General features: G+C 34.6%; 1 protein-coding gene across 1 annotated transcript in view; it reads right to left on the bottom strand.

Moving 5' to 3' along the window:
• Positions 1-1,289, bottom strand: part of LOC143223974 (pleckstrin homology domain-containing family G member 5-like) — a 111,137-nt gene extending 109,848 nt beyond the window's left edge. Inside the window, exon 1 of the mRNA XM_076452442.1 lies at positions 1,263-1,289. Coding sequence (XP_076308557.1) covers positions 1,263-1,289 — 27 coding nt within the window. The remainder of the gene's footprint in view (positions 1-1,262) is intronic.
• Positions 1,290-19,324: the final 18,035 nt, after the last annotated feature.

Genomic DNA, 19,324 nt, shown 5'->3' with positions numbered 1-19,324 from the left:
ACCAACTTTTAACTGGTTTAAAATCGAAAATACTTTCTGCACTTTTAACCTAGAATTACTGACGTCCCATCATATTTTTTAAACTATTTATGCACCAAATTACTTGTAGATTCACGAAAATGTTGGTTTCAGAGTATTTATTGTACTAGAGTCACAAAAACTAACAAAAATGCCATCATTGTTGCAATTAGTTACAGTAATTACTGTTGTGGTCCCTTAAATGTTCAAAGGAAATGGGTAATTTTGTCCACTTTTGTTAGTCAGTTGAGTGAAAGGAGTATTGAGTATGATGCAAAATATTGATCTTAATATCAGTAAAATCTTTAAAAATAAAATGGTGATTAAAGGGTTAAAAAGGAATAAACAAAATGTAAGCAAGGGATGAGGATAAATGCCAGTAACTCTGGTTAAAGTTAAAAGTATTACTTACTCCTAGACACAAAATAAGGTCACAGAAAAATTAGAAAACTGAGAAAGTATTTATAACTTATTTTAAAAAATATTTTACATTTTAAATTAACACTATCAAGATTCTCCATTTGGACAGACCAGTCTGATTTAGAGAGTACTAGACATTTTACTGCTATAATTATACGCAAACCTTTCTCACTTCCAATAACAGTCAATGTGCGTCTTTCATTCATAATTGTCGAGCTTCATGTGAAACATATTAGAACAATTAAACTGATAGATGGAGAATGTTATTTATATAGCGAGGGAAACAACAGGCTTTGAAAGTACCTCGACTCTCATAATATAAGATAAAAAAATGTTCATTTGTATAAAACTCATTTGACTTGCCGGTGTAGAGAAATAAACGTAAAAGTTTACTTGTTTTTGAAATAACGCTGAAGTAAACAAGTGATACTTAACATGCTTAGTAAACCACAAAACTAAAGCTAGAAGATTCATGTGTTTAAAAGATACTATAATACAAAAGGTGTTCTTAAAAGGTGAAAAAAATAATCTGAATAAAATTGTCCCCAAAATACAAAAGAACGAATTTACGTTGTTTTTAAGACAAATTTAAGCGTAAAATCTTCAATAAACTTTATTAATTTGTTTAAAATTTGACTAGTAACTCGTGTCTATGTCATTTGATTTTCAAATCAATACAGAAAAATCGAAAACAAAAAGAAACCTAATAAACCTTTAATTATCCTACTAAAAGTTGTAGAAAAAATACAATATCGTAAAGCTGACTGCAGTAATCCATACTCACATGCAATAAAAAAATGAACAAAATGTACCGGTTTATTTACCCTCAGTTTCTTCAACTTGTGTTTCATATTCACTTAATAGTGAATTGTAGTTGTGCGATTGAGTTATGAGAACAAAGCACGCGACGCTAGGTACACCCCCTCAGTTAAGGGTTAAAAAAACCTTTATCTCTGCTTTCTTATTTTATCACTACGCCCCCTATACATGTAGTTTTATTTTTTACCGAAGCAGACTTTAACCTTAAGTTGCAGCAGTTATCGAACTACATCTGTATGACTCGATGAATAAGCCTACGGCCGGTAGAACATCACTTTATAAAGGTATTGTAATGTTAATCATATTGGTTTATTACAATAATTGTGCTACAAGAAAGAACATTAAGCAGCCATACAGAGGTATGAAGTATGAAATGCATTTTTATAACTTTTTTTTTTGTAATAAGGATGTATTATAAATATTATACTTCAAGGTACGAAGTCCTTGACATTTTTGTTGCTTTCAAGCGCGAAACTAAACAATGCGAAACCAGTGTAGAATTGTTTGCTGTTTACGTCTGCTGCCGTTGCAAGTTTCCCGCTTCTTGAACGTCCTTTTCAAACAAAACATATATTCATGGAACTATAAAGAAAAGAAATTTCTGATTTTAAGGAACATTATTCATATTGCTCATGTATATGTGTACATAATAAATTAAAAATGTTTAATCCTTTTAATTAAATACAAACTAATATTAAAAGCTCATTAGCGTTTTTAAAACAAAATACACCAAGATTTATTCACTGTTTTATCAGCAAATATTACAACTGAGCTTTGATATCCAAACTTCTTCATTCCCATAAGATGCGAAATGCAATTCATAAGCCAGGTTTAGTTCAAGTATCTGAAACTGGTCTTTAGTTAAAACAATAAAGCACTAAATAATAACGAACTCTTTACGCCAGAGATGTCATCAACCCTTAAGTAAAAGGTTTTAGTAAATGATTTCGAAGTACAAAGACAGTAAATAATAGTTTAATAAATGGAGTTAATAATCTCCTAAAACTATTGTAAATTTATCGTCGATATACTAGAGGAGACAGTTTTAGTTAAAATTTAATGTAAATGGTAATACTAGTAGCGAAGATTCTGTATTTAATTAATGGAAGTATACAATTTGAGGCTTAACACTGTATAAAAACTTCGCAAGCTAGGAATAAATATTCAGTGGAATGGTAAAAAATTGAGCATCAATGTTTCAAAGAATAATTTAAGTCGATAATCAACAATGGATTTTGACAAGCATTTTCAAAGTTGTATCCAGTTTATAGAATTATTACTTAATATAAAAGAACTGAGACAGATTTTAACGTCCATCTGATAACTATTTTAAAGGTTTAGTTTCATGTGGTTACTGCACATCAAGAAAGAAGTATCCAACGGAAACTCTTAAGTTTAAAGTCAATATATATTCAAAGGAAATGTGTGTGTTGAAAATCAATATTCACTGGAAATACAAAACGACAAAGTGTGATATTCAACGGTGATAATATGTACTGAAAGTCAATGTTCAAAATAAGCACTTAAGCGCACATGACTTTATTAAACAAAGGTACTGAAATTCGAATACGAATCTTCACTGTGATTAGTGTCATTAAATTGTGACATTTCAAAGTGTTTAATATTATTCCTGTTATTAAACGCACTCTGACACAAAATGTGCAACACGAACATTTCTCAAAAGTTTCGTTATATATAAATATTAAACTTAAGTTTGTTTGTTTTACTTTTCTCAGAAGTTTTTAAGGAATTTGCTTACATATAATAATAAATAACGAAACAAACAAAAGGTTTTGCCACCTCAAAAATATTTTGATACTAATTTCCTATCGTACTCGGTTGATTTATATTATATATATCATATGTATTGCTAAACATATGCTCCCCCCGATAGTACAGCGGTAAGTCTACGAATTTACAACGCTAAAATTAGGGGTTCGCTTCCTCTCGCTGAACTCAGCAGATAGCCCGATGTGGCTTTGCTGTATGAAAACATACAAACACATGCTAGACATATATATTTTGAAAGTGTCTGTTAAGCACGTTCAAATACGTCATATCTCCATCAGCGACTAGAATAGCTTCTTCACATATATACTGATTTATACAACAGTTAAAATATTATACTTTTACAATAAATAGGAACAGATATACGTTTATTCAGTTAACGTTTTACACTGCAATACGGAAATTAATTTTATTTGTTTTGAATACTACGCAAAGCTACACGAGAGCTATCTGCGCTACCCGTCCCTAATTTAGCAGTGTAAGATGGGTGGGAAGACAGCTAGCTATCAACATCTACCGCCAACTCTTGGGCTACTCTCTTACCAATGCATAGTGGCATTGACTTTCACTTTATAACGTATCCCACAGGCCATACAACGGGTGATCTGTGCTCTGCTCACCACATGTATCGAAACCCGGTTGTTAGCTTTGTAAGTCTGCAGACATACCGGTGTGCTACTGGGAGAGGGGCACGGCTGAAAGAACAAACATATTTTGTGGACGGGGACTCGAACCTGTGACTTTCAGGTGGCGAGTCAAGCACCCTAACCACCTGATTAGCCTGGATAATAAATAAGTAATTTACATTCGAACCCGTGACTCTCAGGTAGCGAGTCGGGCACCCTAGCCACCTGACTAACCTGGATAATAAATATGTAATTTACATTCGGACCAGTGACTCTCAGGTAGCGAGTCAAGCACCCTAGCCACCTGACTAACCTGGATAATAAATATGTAATTTACATTCGAACCAGTGACTCTCCTGACTAACCTGGATAATAAATATGTAATTTACATTCGAACCAGTGACTCTCCTGACTAACCTGGATAATAAATATGTAATTTACATTCGAACCAGTGACTCTCAGGTAGCGAGTCAAGCACCCTAATCACCTGACTAGCCTAGATAATAAATAAGTAAATTACATTCTCTCAACACTACGAAACATTTATTTGTATAATTTTTAGTTCTGAAACGCGACAAAAACGACGTTAAAATATGTGCAACTAAAATATAACTTATTAATTTAAGTAGTAGATTTTGTTTTAGAAATATTAATAAATACGTTAATGTATTTGAAACATTTATTTGCTGTTCGTAAATCAGAATTAATTATATTTTTTGTCAAACTGTCATCTCCAAATGTATTAATTTTACCACTTATTTTCTCAAATATATATATATATATACACTCACTTATTGGCTCAGTGATAAGTCTGCAATCCTACACCGCTAGGAATCGGGTGTAGATACCCACGGTTGGAAGAACACTGAGAGCTCACTGTTTAGCTTTGTGGTTAACAACCAAACAAACAAAACAGGACTATACTGCTAAATTAGAGACAGCTAGCGCAATAACCTTCGTGTACCTTTGCACGATATGTAAACAAAACAAATCTTATATTACACGTCAAACTATCTCTGTCGTCCCCAGTGGCAAGATTGTATGTGGGTTTACTAGAAACCCGTGGTGGGCAGAGCACAGCTAGCCCATTGTGTAACTTTTTGTTTGACTTCAAACAAACCATCTCTGTCTCAGAAATCATTTAACCACAATGAATGGCTTATTCGTTTTGGAGAAGAGTTTACACAGTTCACAGTATGCACAGCTCAGTTTGGAAGAATAGAACAACAGTTGAGGTAGTAGTGTTGTTGTATTCATGCTCTTGTTCTGGTTTTTTGTCTGGGGAAAATGAAGCTTTTGCTATACGGGTTCCCTATTTTATGATAAGCCTTTTGCATTGTTGGCGTTGTATTATTCATACCCATAAGGATATTATTAAACTATGTTAGGCATTCATTAAAAATGACAGTTTCTTTACCTAGAAGTGAAATAAAAACCCTATAACCCGAGAACTTTTTATTTCATTTCTATCAAGACTTCTTGAACCTACGTTTTTCTATAACATCATGAAAGTTTCATTACCTATTTGTGGCCTCTGGAGGTTCAACGGTAAGTTTGAGGTCTTGTAATGTTATAATTTGAGCTTGATTTCTGTGGAGGGCACGGCGATTATAGTCTCAATTGTGCAGTTTGTACTTATAACAAATGAATAAATATTTTTTTCTTTCCACAATCAAATTATCAAGATTATGTTTCACCTTAGTTACAAAGTTAGAACAATTAACTTGTTATACACCTTGTTGCTCAACATTCAGTATTACTTGTAGTACTTATGGGTTCTACAAGTAACTTTTGCCGTTTCTTTATTTCCAATCTTTTAGCTACATAGTCTCTGTTACATCCGTTATAATAGTGACATTCAATCCTGCTATTCAATGAAGAATATCCGCATAGGCTTGTTCTGATTAGTTTCCCTACGACTGGTCAGCAGATTTACATTAGAGACGGATTTGCCTCAGCTTTGAAGACACTGATCAAGCCGCTTAACTATGTATAGTAAAAGATGCCATCCAAAGATTTATTAAGGGATCTAGAAGGTTGTTGAAGTGCTACTTTGGACACTGTGATTACGGAACGTGACTATTTTAAGTACTGAACTCCTGTGCATGCACATTCGCTATTCTTTGACCAGCGAAGTTAAAAAGTACTAGAAACAAAATAGTGAAGGCTAAGGAAGTATTGAGACACCAACCTTCTTTGTTTCCCTTTTCGATTAGCTTTAAGCAGTACGTCTAGAAAATAACGTTGGAGAGGAGTGAAACTTGCTCATTCATGTAGTTATCTTGTATTATACTTATTTTTGTTTACTATATTTGCAACTCTTCTCATAATGCCTCAGAAAAAAGACTTTAAATTTCATATTTAACTTTGACTTCAACGGAATAGAAAGAAATAACAAACTCAGAAAGATTTGCAAGGGACCACAATAAAAACAATAATCTAAATTCAGATTTATTTTTAAATATCTGATCATCCCGTTTGTGAGTGAGAAATGGCGTTTAAAGGGCTTGGGGAACTAAGGATTGGATTCAAATGCTAACATAACATTGACATGGAGTTATAAGGGATTATTTATCATAAGTACCAACGTATAGATTAGTTAAATTGTAATATTGAGTCCAACAAATGATGACGTCGGGAGTTTTAAGGGTTCTGAGGAATGGTGAAAGATGTTTAGAGGTAAAATGACATGGGGCATGTTAGGGGTCGTTCAAGATAGTAATCTATTCTATGATTTTTTAAATTTTTTTCAAATAGTCTCAACACGGAGATCATGGAATGTTTGAAATCTCTCGCGATTGGCTGCACGGATTTGTTTGAAATTAAGAAATCTATGCAAAAATTATAGGAAACACTGTTTTTTACATTCTTTGCTATTTTCTATACATTTTCAGAGCAATTTGTTAGTTTCAATAAGCTCAGAACTGTGCCAAGTATACAAGTTCTGTTGCTAGCTCTAATGTTGCTGGTGACAGTCGCGAGAACAGCAATACGGTTTTCTAATCTGAAAATAATCAAGGACTGCAAAGAAAAAAGTCCACAGAACCATGAACACCTGAAACGACTTCAGCGACTTTCTACTGAAGCTACACGAGCTAAGAAATTAAAAACTGGATACAGTGACTGGTGACTTTGCACAACTAAAAGCTGCTAGACTTAGTTTTAATTGGGAACAATCTAGTCAGTATCTTTTCAGCATGACGCGTTTGGACAGGCGGAATTGGTTTACAAAATATTGCTTGGGTAGATCAAATTTTGTAGCTACCACACTAAATATCATTAAATATTACACAGTTATTTAGTTATTTTTGTATATGCTTAGAATTTTTTGGTAACGTTATTGTGAAGAAGTATCAACAATGAGGTGAATGTTGTGATCAATTACACCTTAACAGAATAACAATGAAGACATATGAACAATGATACTGGAAAGGATCAACAATAATAACAGAACAATTACCAGAAATGTCATTACGAAGTGTTACTAACAGAGGCAGACTATGACCCAATAGTTTGCGTGTCGGGTCCAGCGTTCGAGTGTTAACGATGCTGAACTTGCGCGGCACTTTTAGTTCGTGCAAATGATAACAGCGACGATCAAAATCAGTTCCGTTATTCGTTTCAAAGAAGTGTACAAAGTTCTTGTGATGGCGGGTAATGATGGCTGGTTGTTTTTTCTTTGTGATGAATAGTTAAAAATTAAAAATGGTTTTACCTGAATCTTAAAGTCGACTATCTTAGTCCACACGTGTTCACTTTTCAAAATTCAATTCGTTATTAATGGACGTTATGGTTCTTTGATAGATTGTTTATGTAGTGTATTCATGGTTAAATCTGAATGAATGGACTACAACTGCCTGTTGCAGAAACACAAGTACAGAGAACGAAGTTTTCAAAATATTCAGCTTTTCGTCTTCAAGCTTTTTAACATGATATTACTTAGCTGGCCTGATGACCTCTAATACCGAGTAAACGACCTTGTTTGCAAAAGCCCACGTTAGCAAGATGTACATGACATACACTCTTCTTACAGAAAGACCATAACTGCTCAGTAAGGAATAATACCACCTTTGAATGTCTCCCACAATTGTGGACGTTTTGATGGCAAATATTTATGTGGTGATTTAGAAATAAGGTTTTATATTTTTACATTCATCTGAGATCTAATCTACTTCCATTGGGGATAACTGACATAATATGTGCGAAAAACTGATAGAGATATGATATTATTTGTATACCTCTTTCAACCCAAAGTTACCTAAAATTTGAAGTTTCACCGCTTTTCAAAGGCATTAATCATAAAAGAAAATACTATCGAATATGCGCAGACGTTGTATAAACCCTAGAAACCTAACATAAATACGTCATAAGATATAGTTAAAGATGTTCCATATATCTATAAGTGCAGCAGATATGGATATGATCACTATAGAATACGAAGTGCCAAAACGTTAGCTCGCGAAAGACCCATTACAACGCAAAACCTAAACGAATGAAAAGGTGGCAAACGTTCATTCAAGGCAGAAACGTATAAAGAAAAACAATGATAACAAGAGCATTTAATGGAATTCAGTTGGGTATAGAAGCATCTCGTCATACGTCAGCCTCGATAACGAATTATGGTGACTTAAAAACACTACACTGGATTATAGAATATAAACTTGCTTTTTCACGACACACAGAAAGGAGTTGAATGTGTAACGATAAAGAAGTTCCAAATACCTATTTTTATTTTTCACCGATAGCAGTGAATAAATAGTATATACAAGTCACTGGTAAGTTTGTCTAATGGTCTGCTTGCTGCAAGTCTTAACGTGACGTGAAGTTTATGGTGGTAAATGGAGCGTTCTGGTACCATTTATTGGCTGTACAAGTGGCACAGCTACGCGCACGTTTAACTATGGCTGCTAATTCTTCGTACTTAATGGATCTCGCAGTGTTTCTTTCACTTTGAGCAGAGTAAAAATTTACAGTGCTTTTAAACCTGTATATATATATATATATATATATATGGACACACACACATTTTTCCCACGCCAGTGAATTAGTCTTTCACTGAGTATTTTTAACCGCCAAGAAATCTTTCCACTCTGATTTACTCAAACCTGACGTTGTCAGTATTAGCCAATATTCGTAAAAACAATCTCTTTACTTACAAGTGCAAATAAACTTCCCTGTTCTGAAGCGAAGATGTGTTTTTAAAATTGACTACTGAGTTGATTGGCATTCTGAACATTTAACAGTTTCATTGTTACTTTCTAATGTGTAAACTAAACTCAGGTGTGTCCTCACATCTAAAGTCATTTTGTCTTCCTGTATTATTTTCTTTTTATATAATTTTCATAATGAATTAAACAAAAGAGCGCCCTAAATAGAAGACGAATTAAATTATAGTAGTTTTTTGATTTTGTGATTAAACTTTCATGTTTGCCCATTCTTCTTTCTAGTGTCCAACAGGTTAAAGATAGATTTAGTGGGTTATGAGATTGGTAACATAAAGAACAGTCGGTATATATTATTGTTTAAATACAGCAAGGATATGATAACATACACAGAACAGTCGGAATATATTGTTGTTCGAAGGAAGACTAAAATTCCGTGATATATTTTAAGGAAAGCATACGCGAGTTCCTACGTCACTGAAGCACTAAATTATTTTTTAAGAAACAGATGACTTGTGTATTGAAAGTTTAAATTCACATTTCAGCCATGGTAGGTTGCAGCCAGGCCCAGCATGGCCAAGTGGTTAGGGCGGTCGACTCGTTACCTGAGGGTTGCGGGTTTGAATCTCCGTCGCACCAAACATTCTTGCTTTTTCAGCTGTGGTGGCGTTATATGTGACTGTCAATCCCACTATTCTTTGGTAAAGGAGTAGCTCAAGAGTTGGCGGTAGGTACTTTTCTTTAAGTCTTACACTGCTAAAGTAAGGACGACTAGCGCGGATAGCCCCAGTGTAGCTTTGCGCGAAATCCAAAAAACAAACAAACTCTTGTAGCTTGCTACGTTCTAAGTGTAGAGGCGCTTCAGGATTATAACCTTCCTTGTACTAACCACCAAAGAACATGAAATACATCTACCTTTTAGACTACCGTCACTAAATGAATGATATAAAATAATGTTCTAGTTTAATCAGACAGTTAAATATTAGGTCATGAGGTTACTGGGCTGGAAGAGAAACAGGAAAATGATTCAAAATAATTGAAAAAAACAAACAAACAATATTTAAAACAGGTTTCTTTAAGGAGTTTCCTATCCCTAGCAGATCTACAGATCTTGTAACAAATTCGATAAAAGCAACATTGATTAGTGGCTGGAAAATGAACTTACACTTCCTTATCAACATATTTTGTCAGTAGAACTAGTTTTAAGAGCACAAACCTTGTTTACTGTGGCAAGGTTAACCTCAATAAAACATGTGTTTGATATACTGAAAAATTCGCACATGTTTAAATGAATTTTTATGCCACATGTTTCTCTAGAATCATCCACAAAGGCTATAATAAACTACGGGTTAAGTATCTGACTAGCTAAATAAGTATCCTAATAGTAAGATCTTGAAATAACGAAGACATATATTAGTTAAGCAGCATAAATAAGTTTATGTTCGGAAATAAACATACAACATAGAAATGTAGGGCAATTAGAAGAAATGCCGACAAAACATGACCGTTTAGAGGCATTGAAAATTTGACTTAATTTTTCTGTTGGAAGGTAACAGAATAATCGGTGAAAAGAAATTAATTTATTTACTAATTAGATCTGTCAAAATGATAAACTGCTTTTCAATGAATTTTGATATCTAATGTAGTGTTAAGCAAACTGGTTGAGACTGGAATTGTCTTGTATTTTTCCTGATTTCAAGGTCTCTAACAAATAGCAAGTCACAATAATAGTAATTAAGCTTTATAGGATACCTAGCAACACGCTGGTAAATAATTTAGAAAAGCTAGTAAAAAAAAACGCTGCTATTTTAAATATTTTATACGGTTAACAGTATGTACGGCGGTATTGGGGGGACAGGCTTGCAGGGGCTGAACCTGCCACCAAACGTGCCTTAGCTTATCCTGTAAATCTCACACTCAAAGAACAATATTTACTATTAAAGCTGATTTACCTCCTTTATACTACAATAAACGTGCCCACAAGATGTAGAATGTCACCTACTTAACTTTTAGTTTGTCCAGCCGACCTCAGTCCTCTCGCAGGGAAAAAGCTGACGCTTCCCCTGATTGTGTAAAAATCAAAACACAAAACTAGTGAGGTCTGTTTATTGCCAACTCTGAACATGGAGAAAAGTAGTGTTTTTAAATCTGAGGCTGTGACATTTAAAATGCACGACTAAAAGCTACAGACATACAATTTTAACAGTTGTACATGTAACTCAACGTATGCATAAGTTAAATACTCATAGATAAATTAAAGTATAAAGGTTATGTTTAGCAAGAAACACTATAGTTTGGTTTGGTTTGTTTTGAATTTCGCGCAAAGCTACTCGAGAGCGACCTGCGCTAGCCATCCCTAATTTAGCAGTGTAGACTCGAGGGAAGGTAACGTTCAAACAGTATATCAAGATAAGACGCTTGTGGTAAATGTATTAAGTGACGGTGTGTATATACACGTATGCAAAGAAGCCGCAGTATGTGCTTGCATTTTCCATATTAAGTCAATTTCATACTACCTTTCGCTATGACATTCAGCGCCATCTTCTCTTTCCTGTTTCTCGAGTAAAAAATAAACAGGATTAGCGTAACGAATCTTGTGACCCGAATTATCCTTGAAATTTCCAGAATATAGGAGGTTTAAGTGTTAAAGATAATAAGTATTAACACTATTAAAATTACCTTTCAAATTCAACGTGCAACACAACAAGTTACCTTTATGGCTAAAATTGTTAGTCCAATATTACAAGTTCTTACTTGACGGTATAAAGTACTCTCCATCGCTCCAAACAAACAACCTCCATTATTTTAATACATTTTATAAAAATATAAAGATATTATATTATAACAAGTTTTCATATGTCTCGCGTAATACAGTTTGTTTGTAGCGCACAATTACACAAGAAACTACCTACCGCCTTTCTTCTGTAAGGAAGCAACCCAACGATTTTAGCGTTTTGAGCCCATAAACTTAACGCCGAATCACAGTAGATTAACGAAGTACAGACACATTGCAATAGAACCTCTGGATGTCCATTTACGTGTTTCTACAATCACAGATCAGGTTTAGTTTTCTTGTTTGTTTTGAATTCCACGCAAAGCTACTCGAGGACTACCTGGGCTAGTCGTCCCTAATTTAGCAGTGTAAGACTAGAAGGAAGGCAGTTAGTCATCACCACTCACCGCCAACTCTTGGGCAACTCTTTTATCAACGAATAGTGGGATTGACCGTCACATTACAACGCCCCTCAGCTGAAAGTGCGAGCATGTTTGGTGCGACGGGGATTCGAACCCGCGACCCTCGGAGTATGAGTCGAGTACCTTAACCACCTGGCCACGCCGGGCCGTTTAGGTTTCTACGCGCAAAATGAAATTATTAGCTTAGAGCTAATAGAGCAAAAATGGATAATCCTTCTGGGTATTCTCAAATTCCGGTTTTCACCGTCCAGTGTGCGTAATAATTGCCTCAATTTACACATAGATCAACAGTTCTTAGGTACATGGATATTTTATATGTTGGTTCAAGAATTTAGCGCACAGTTAAACAAGAGCTATGCCTGGTTATCAGCACTTAGCCGACCCTAATTTTGAACTGGTAGATTGATATATCACCAACTTTTGGGTTACTTCTGTCTGATCAAATTGTGGGATATGACCATTCTTTATAGCGTACCCACAGCTATAAGCGCATTTGGGCGACAAGGGTCAGAAAGCTACACGAAGGCTATCAGCGCTAGCCGTCCTTAATTTAGCAGTGATAGACTAGATGTAACAAAGCCAGTCAACGCTGCCCAGCGCCAATTCTTGAGTTTTGCCAATGAATAATGGGATTGATCGTAACATTGTCACGCTCCTATGGGTGAAAAGGTGAGGAAGTTCAATGACGGTGGTTCGAACCCGCGACTCACAAATTGCGACTCAAGCGTCCTAAACACCAGACCATAGCAAATCATGAGACCCCATCTTCACAGTCCGGACATATTCATCGCTAGGCCACATCAAGTCCACATGTGAATATATACGATGACTTTAGATTTTCTTCTGTAAATTTTCATCGTATAAATCACTTTAGAAGAAACTATCCGTACGTTTCTCACTTTTAATCCTAACATGTCTAACAAGACGGTAATATTCGGAATGGTAAAAATCAAAATTCTGATCGTTAGTCTCTTGAATCGCTGTTATTATACTTGTATTTGATTGTTTGAACATGCGAATATCGGATTCTATTTCAGGTAACATTTTGAGAAATATTGATTTTTTTCCCCTCCAGAATATACAAACATAAATAAGTTTTCCCACTGGGATATTTTTTTCTCCGTCAATCGAATTCTGGTTTCCGGAGTGAAATCGTTTTGTGATGTGAAAATATCGAGTTTCATATTTTTATCTCAAATAAAGACAAATAGCCAACCAATAAACTTTCATGAAAACTTAGAGGGAAGAGGGGGGTATTTCTAGGACCAGTTGTTCGTAACATAGGTTTAAATGAGGAAATAAATATATGACTACATATTGTATACATAATATATATATACATACAAACAACATACATTTTACAGTTCCTTGAGTTTGGTGTTTTCAACCTGAATGGCACTAAATACAACAGACAGGTACACAAGAAGCCATGTCAAGAATCTCAGAGTGCCAAGCACAACCACTCTAACTTAGAGCTACTGATCAGACAACAGCATTTTTAGACTACTAAGTTATCCTCACTTACATAACAGGAATTGAATGTTGAGAGTACTTTCAGCGACATCTGATAAATCGAACCTTCGACTTCCAATCCTCGGCCTAGCACGCTAACCATATCATTAGGCCATTCCCAGCCAAATCTAAGATGCTTTAGGAACGTTACATATTTTCTAAGTGAGTATAAAAGAAACAGGCAATGCGTAAGGGTTAAGGGTTATTTGGTAAAAATGAAACAAGAGCTTAAAAACTACCTGTTACAAAAAGAAAAAAAAATCGACCATTTACTTATACGCCTTCCTTTGTCTTTAGATAAAATATTTTAATTAGAGCTGGATGTTAAATAATCACTCTATCAGAAATCAAATAAAACACTCCAATTTAATTTTCGCTAAATGTGACGCCATGATACTGTTTTATCAGACGAATCCTTAAAGTAAAATCTCTAACAAGTGAAAATAAATTCTTCCCATATGTTATTTCTCAATCTTTTAGTACCTGGCAAGGCCGATCTTCGCAGAACTTAGATATCGCATTAGAAGTTAGATTGCCTTTGAAGTTACTTTGTCCGTTTTTTTCATCATTTTAAACCTTACGTAGGCTAACAGGGCTCTAAATAGATTGTTGTTTCTTCAAAAGGTGTGTGTATCTGAACCTGTTGAGTTGCAAAGTTTTGATATTTCCGGCAGCCTGCTATATAACTCATTAAAAAATAAACAATAAAACTGATCCTGTTTTGACGATATAACAACCGATTCCCTAAATAAACGTAGACGGTGTATTACGGCCTGTATTTGCAGCGGATATAATAAATCAATGAAATTGGCACTCAGATATAATGTTGTTGCTTCATATTTGTAAAACCCTGGAAGTGGATATGACACGCGAGGGAACAACTCACGAGGGAAAGTCTCATGACAAGCTCGTGAGAAATACAAAATTTCCAATATTTAAAGACGACTTTCTTTCACATATCACCAGCTTCTGGTTTTTATTCTGTTTTTTTTTTTTTTTTTTTTCAGAAAAAAAAAGACCGTTTTCTTAGGATTTAAAGCTATAGTTCCCTACCTGCGTCTCCAGAGTAAATGTCTCGCAATAGTTTGTTTTTCTTATAGCAAAGCCACATGGGGCTAGCTGCTCAGCCCACAGAGGGGAATCGAACCCCTAATTTTAGCGTTGTAAATCCGGAGACATACCGCTGTACTAGCGGGGGGCCTCGCAATAGTAGTCATCTCTGCCTGGAACAATCAATAACTTAGAATCAGATATGTAGTGGGGTAAGGAAGGAGGGTAAAGTCGGTATTATTGTGATAAACTGAAATTTACGGTGCAATGTCAATAACAATCCAGCAATTGTGTTATTTATTTTAAACATTATCTTTATTTAGAACAATTTGCAATTTCTTAAAGTCCTAAAGTTACAAAAATTAATCAACGATTTAAATGAAATATTCTTCATTAACACGTCAACAAAATATGGCGATTGATGTGCATATAGTATAATAATTAAAAATAGGTTGTTTTCTTTTAGGATACACACCCCATTTAATTTTTCAGGTTGATTACAAACGGACGTTTGTAACACAAAACTGACAAAATACACATACCAACGTTTCATTTCACACACACTATGTAAGAAAATGGTTGAAACGGACCCGTTGTAATTTGAATATTTAACTCTGGTCAAGAAATACTTAAAATTAGCCAAAAACAATGGAAATATAGTTATAAACAACATTTATAGAACCGTTTATTTGTTACAGCGCAAAACCTTATAAGAAGCTATATGTACTGTCGACTACAGGGAATTGAATTCTGTATTTTCGTGTTTCAAGTCAGTAAACTTAATTCCTCACTACTGGGTAGGGCTACATTAATCAATTTTCCCTTCTGTGACTTAGCAGTCAGTACGCAGACGTTATGATGCTGAAAATCTGGTTTTGGTACCCGTGGTGGGCACAGTACAGATAGCTTATTGTGCAGTTATGCGCTCAACAACATTAATGGGACAAAAAAGTTCAAGAAAGGCCACCTTGCCAACTGAATTTTACAACTTAAAATAATTCACTTAGGTTTAAATAGATTAGATAAAATACCTTCCAGAGGTCGTAGCTTTTCAAGAAACTTTTTGGTATTTAGATTCTGATCATGTCACAACGCAAGAAACTGGAAACGCCATTTTCTCGTTAATAAGTGCGCTCACAATGAGCACCAAAATCAAATGAAAAATAAAACCAGTATGATCAGACATGACTATGTTATAGTTGGTCTGACGTCATTTCAAACTGGTATTAAAGTTGGCAGTTAACAAGAATAAAAATATTCACTCGAACTACAATGCTAACAGCTCAGTATTGCTATTCAGTATACACGAATATTTGTAAAAATATCATTTTATGGACTTAATTCTAAAATTTGTGGTCCATTGCTCACCGTGAACCCGAATACAGATATCTTGTGGTGTAGTGTTGTAATTACAAAGCAAGTTTGATTTAATTTAGAAATAAATTATTGAACTCATTTCTAACGTTCATGTTTTTATCAACAGTTCAGTAAATTATTTCTTTTTGCCAATCTTTAACGAAACACGAAGTTTTCATTTTTTAAAAAAATCTTTGTTCTTACCATCAGTTAATTTTTCTTCTATTTTCAGAGTTTCACAGGAAATACTGAAGTGTTATTGGAAATTGAGTCATGTATAGAGAGAGGGAAATCGCAAATACATTAAGATTGTACTTGCGTTCGTGAAGAAATCTATGTTTTATTACAATTCTGAGCGCGAGTTATACAAATGATGATGCCTAGTCTTAGCTCAAAAACGATTCATGTTTTATGTTTGACGTGAGGGTTAACCTAAAGAGATTTGTATGGACTAAAACAGAGGCTCGATAACAAGTGAGTGAATTCCAAATTAACTGAACACCATACTGAACACGAGGTATGTTAAACTGCCAGTGACAACGAAGATTTAACTGTAGGGTTGGGCTAAACAAGATGGCTCATAATTCCACACCTAGTTATAGTAAATTCATTTATTATGCGTTCATAAAAACCAAACGTTTCTTCGAGAAGACAAAGTACTAAATAAACAACAGCAAAAAAAAAAAAAAAAAATCCCAGTAAAAAGTTCATCTCTATCACGCTGCCATCTAGTGTCTCACTTATGAACTGAGATTCGTTCGTCTGAGTTCGGAACGTGAAAAAATGCGAAGTAATAATTTCTTCAGTATTGCCCAAACTATCTGAAATACTAATGTAAATGTTAAGCACGACCTTTAGAATTAGCAAAGATAATTCCTGAGTAATGCCAACAAAGAGTTTACAAAACTTTAGCTAAAGTCTTGAGCTGAATAAAAATATCACTTGAACGTGGCTCTGACAATATTTTCTAAATCTTTGAACAAATAAAAACTAGATGTTTTAAACAGTTATGCTTCATCAAACAACAACGACTTTTTAAGCCTATTTATTATATGGTACTAATGTTACAGCTTGATTTTTAAGATTTTAGCTGTTATTCACAACTTCAGTTACACTTTGTAGCAGCGTATTATTGTTTATTCTGAAAATATAAGAACTGCACGAAACAGGCACTTACAGCATATTCAAAAATCAATAATTCATCTTTAAGTTCTAATTATTTTTTCTTGTTTTGATAACCACTTTAATTCTTTGCTTTAAAGTTTATAACATAAAAAAATACATGTTTACTTCAGGGATTAAGATCCTTGTTACAAACAGTAGAGAGAAGGAGTTTCCAGTTTTACTATTATTAGTAAATCCTGCCAGAACCGAAAGATCAGATGTTTTCCAGTTGAGCTAAGTGTTTGTATAATCGGATGGTGTGTATTGGTACAGTCTTTGGTGGTAAAGAAACATTCTCTGCTCTGAAGACTTCCAAAATTGCATTTAGTGTTATATATCCAGATATTTGGATAATAATGCTCGACACTGCGCTTCTCAACTGATCATAAACTAATCTTTATAGTGGCTTGAGTCTAAGATTCCTCAGATTCTAATGTAAGAAAAGCATAAAATTTTATTATTCAGTCTGTCGCAAACAATCAGAATAATAACAAAATTCTATTCTTTTAAACTTTTTTCCACTAAAGATAGTAATTCCCGATTCTTATCAAATGGTCAAAACTTGTTTCCTTGTTATCAGCTTTCAGATAAAAATTACACAAGTTAAAAACATCATGTCGATTGGTTTGAATTTCGCACAAAGCTACACGAGGGCTGTCTGAGCTAGCTGTCCCTAATTTAGCAGTGTAAGACCAGAGGGAAGGCAGCTAAGCATTACCACCCACCGCCAACTCTTTGGCTGCTCTATTACCAACAAATAGTGAGATTGACCGTCAATTTATAACGCCCCCACGGATGAAAGACGGTGTGACGGGGATTCGAACTCGCGACCCTCAAATTACGAGTCGAGTGCCTTAACCACCTAGCCATGCTGGGTCACATCGTGTCGAATTTGCATCAATAAAAATGTTATGTAACCAAAACCAAAGCTAATGTAACACCTCTGAAAACATTTCTCTCTTTGTGAATATACATTACTGTGCAGAAGTAAGTGAAATATATTATTTCAAAATATTTTCAAAGCTAAATGAAACAGAAACTAGATGCAAGTGCTTGAGTTCAGCAAACAGTTAATATAATTTGTGAGTCCTCCTTTTAGTTTATTAACAGCAGAACCCCCACCCAATGGTAAAGCGGTATGTCTGCGAACTTACAACACTGGAATTCGCGTGTCGATACCCGTGGTGTGCAGAGCACAGATAGCTCATTGTGTAGATTTGTTCTTAATCATAAACAAACAAACAACAGCAGACAGTCTTATATACATTGTTACAACATATTTAGTCAAAGTATCTTTCGGTACTTTGAAACAGATATCTCTAATACATTCCCATAAACTTTCTTTGGAAGTTACTTTTGATTTGTAAGTTTTTGATCTATCAAATCCCAGATCTCATCAATTAGGTTGAGATCGGATTTCTGGTGGGGTCATTGCATCATCTGAATGACTCCAATAGCTTATTTTTCAGCTAAATAATTGCTGCATAGGTTGGATGAGTATTTGGGCCATTACCTTCTTGATAGTAGAATCCTTTACCAACAATACACAAACCATTCAGTATACTATGATGGATCAGTATCTGATGGAACTTGCACTGAACCATTATTCCATTTATTTTGTAAATATTCTCTGTCGCCTCAGCATAAAAATACTCCTAAACCACCACTCTGTCTCCTCCATGCTTCATGGTAGGTGTTATGCATTGAGGAAAGAATCTTTCACCTTTCTTCCACCAGATGTACAACCTACGCTTTGAATCAAATATTTAGAACTTGGATTCAACATTTTTCAATCATCAAACCTTCAGTTTTTGTACTTTTTTAAAACAAATTTCAGTATATTGACAATATTTGGAGATCGAAATAAATTTTCTAACCACTACACGACCAAATATTCTCATTGATTTTTCCTAATACTGAAGATCTGGACACTTCTGTCATTTGGTACATGGTTGTTTATCTCATGCTTGAGATCAGTGGCAGTTTTCCTTCTGTCCCAAAGGCTACATAAACGAAGATACTTAACATTAATGTCAGGGAGTTTAGGTGTTCTGCTTCTTTCTTTCCTATTTTCAGATTTATCTGTGTAGGTCTCTAGATTTAGGGTGTGCTTGACAGTGTTTAGGGAGCATTTCATGTCCGTAGCAATTTGTCGGAGACTTCAACTAGCATCACGTAAAGCTTTCATACAAACTCTCTGCTCTACTGACAATT

This window comes from Tachypleus tridentatus, chromosome 8, assembly GCF_004210375.1.
Source record: "Tachypleus tridentatus isolate NWPU-2018 chromosome 8, ASM421037v1, whole genome shotgun sequence".
Taxonomy (NCBI): domain Eukaryota; kingdom Metazoa; phylum Arthropoda; class Merostomata; order Xiphosura; family Limulidae; genus Tachypleus; species Tachypleus tridentatus.
Note: the sequence above shows the minus strand (reverse complement) of the source record. Positions and strands in the feature narration are given on the sequence as shown.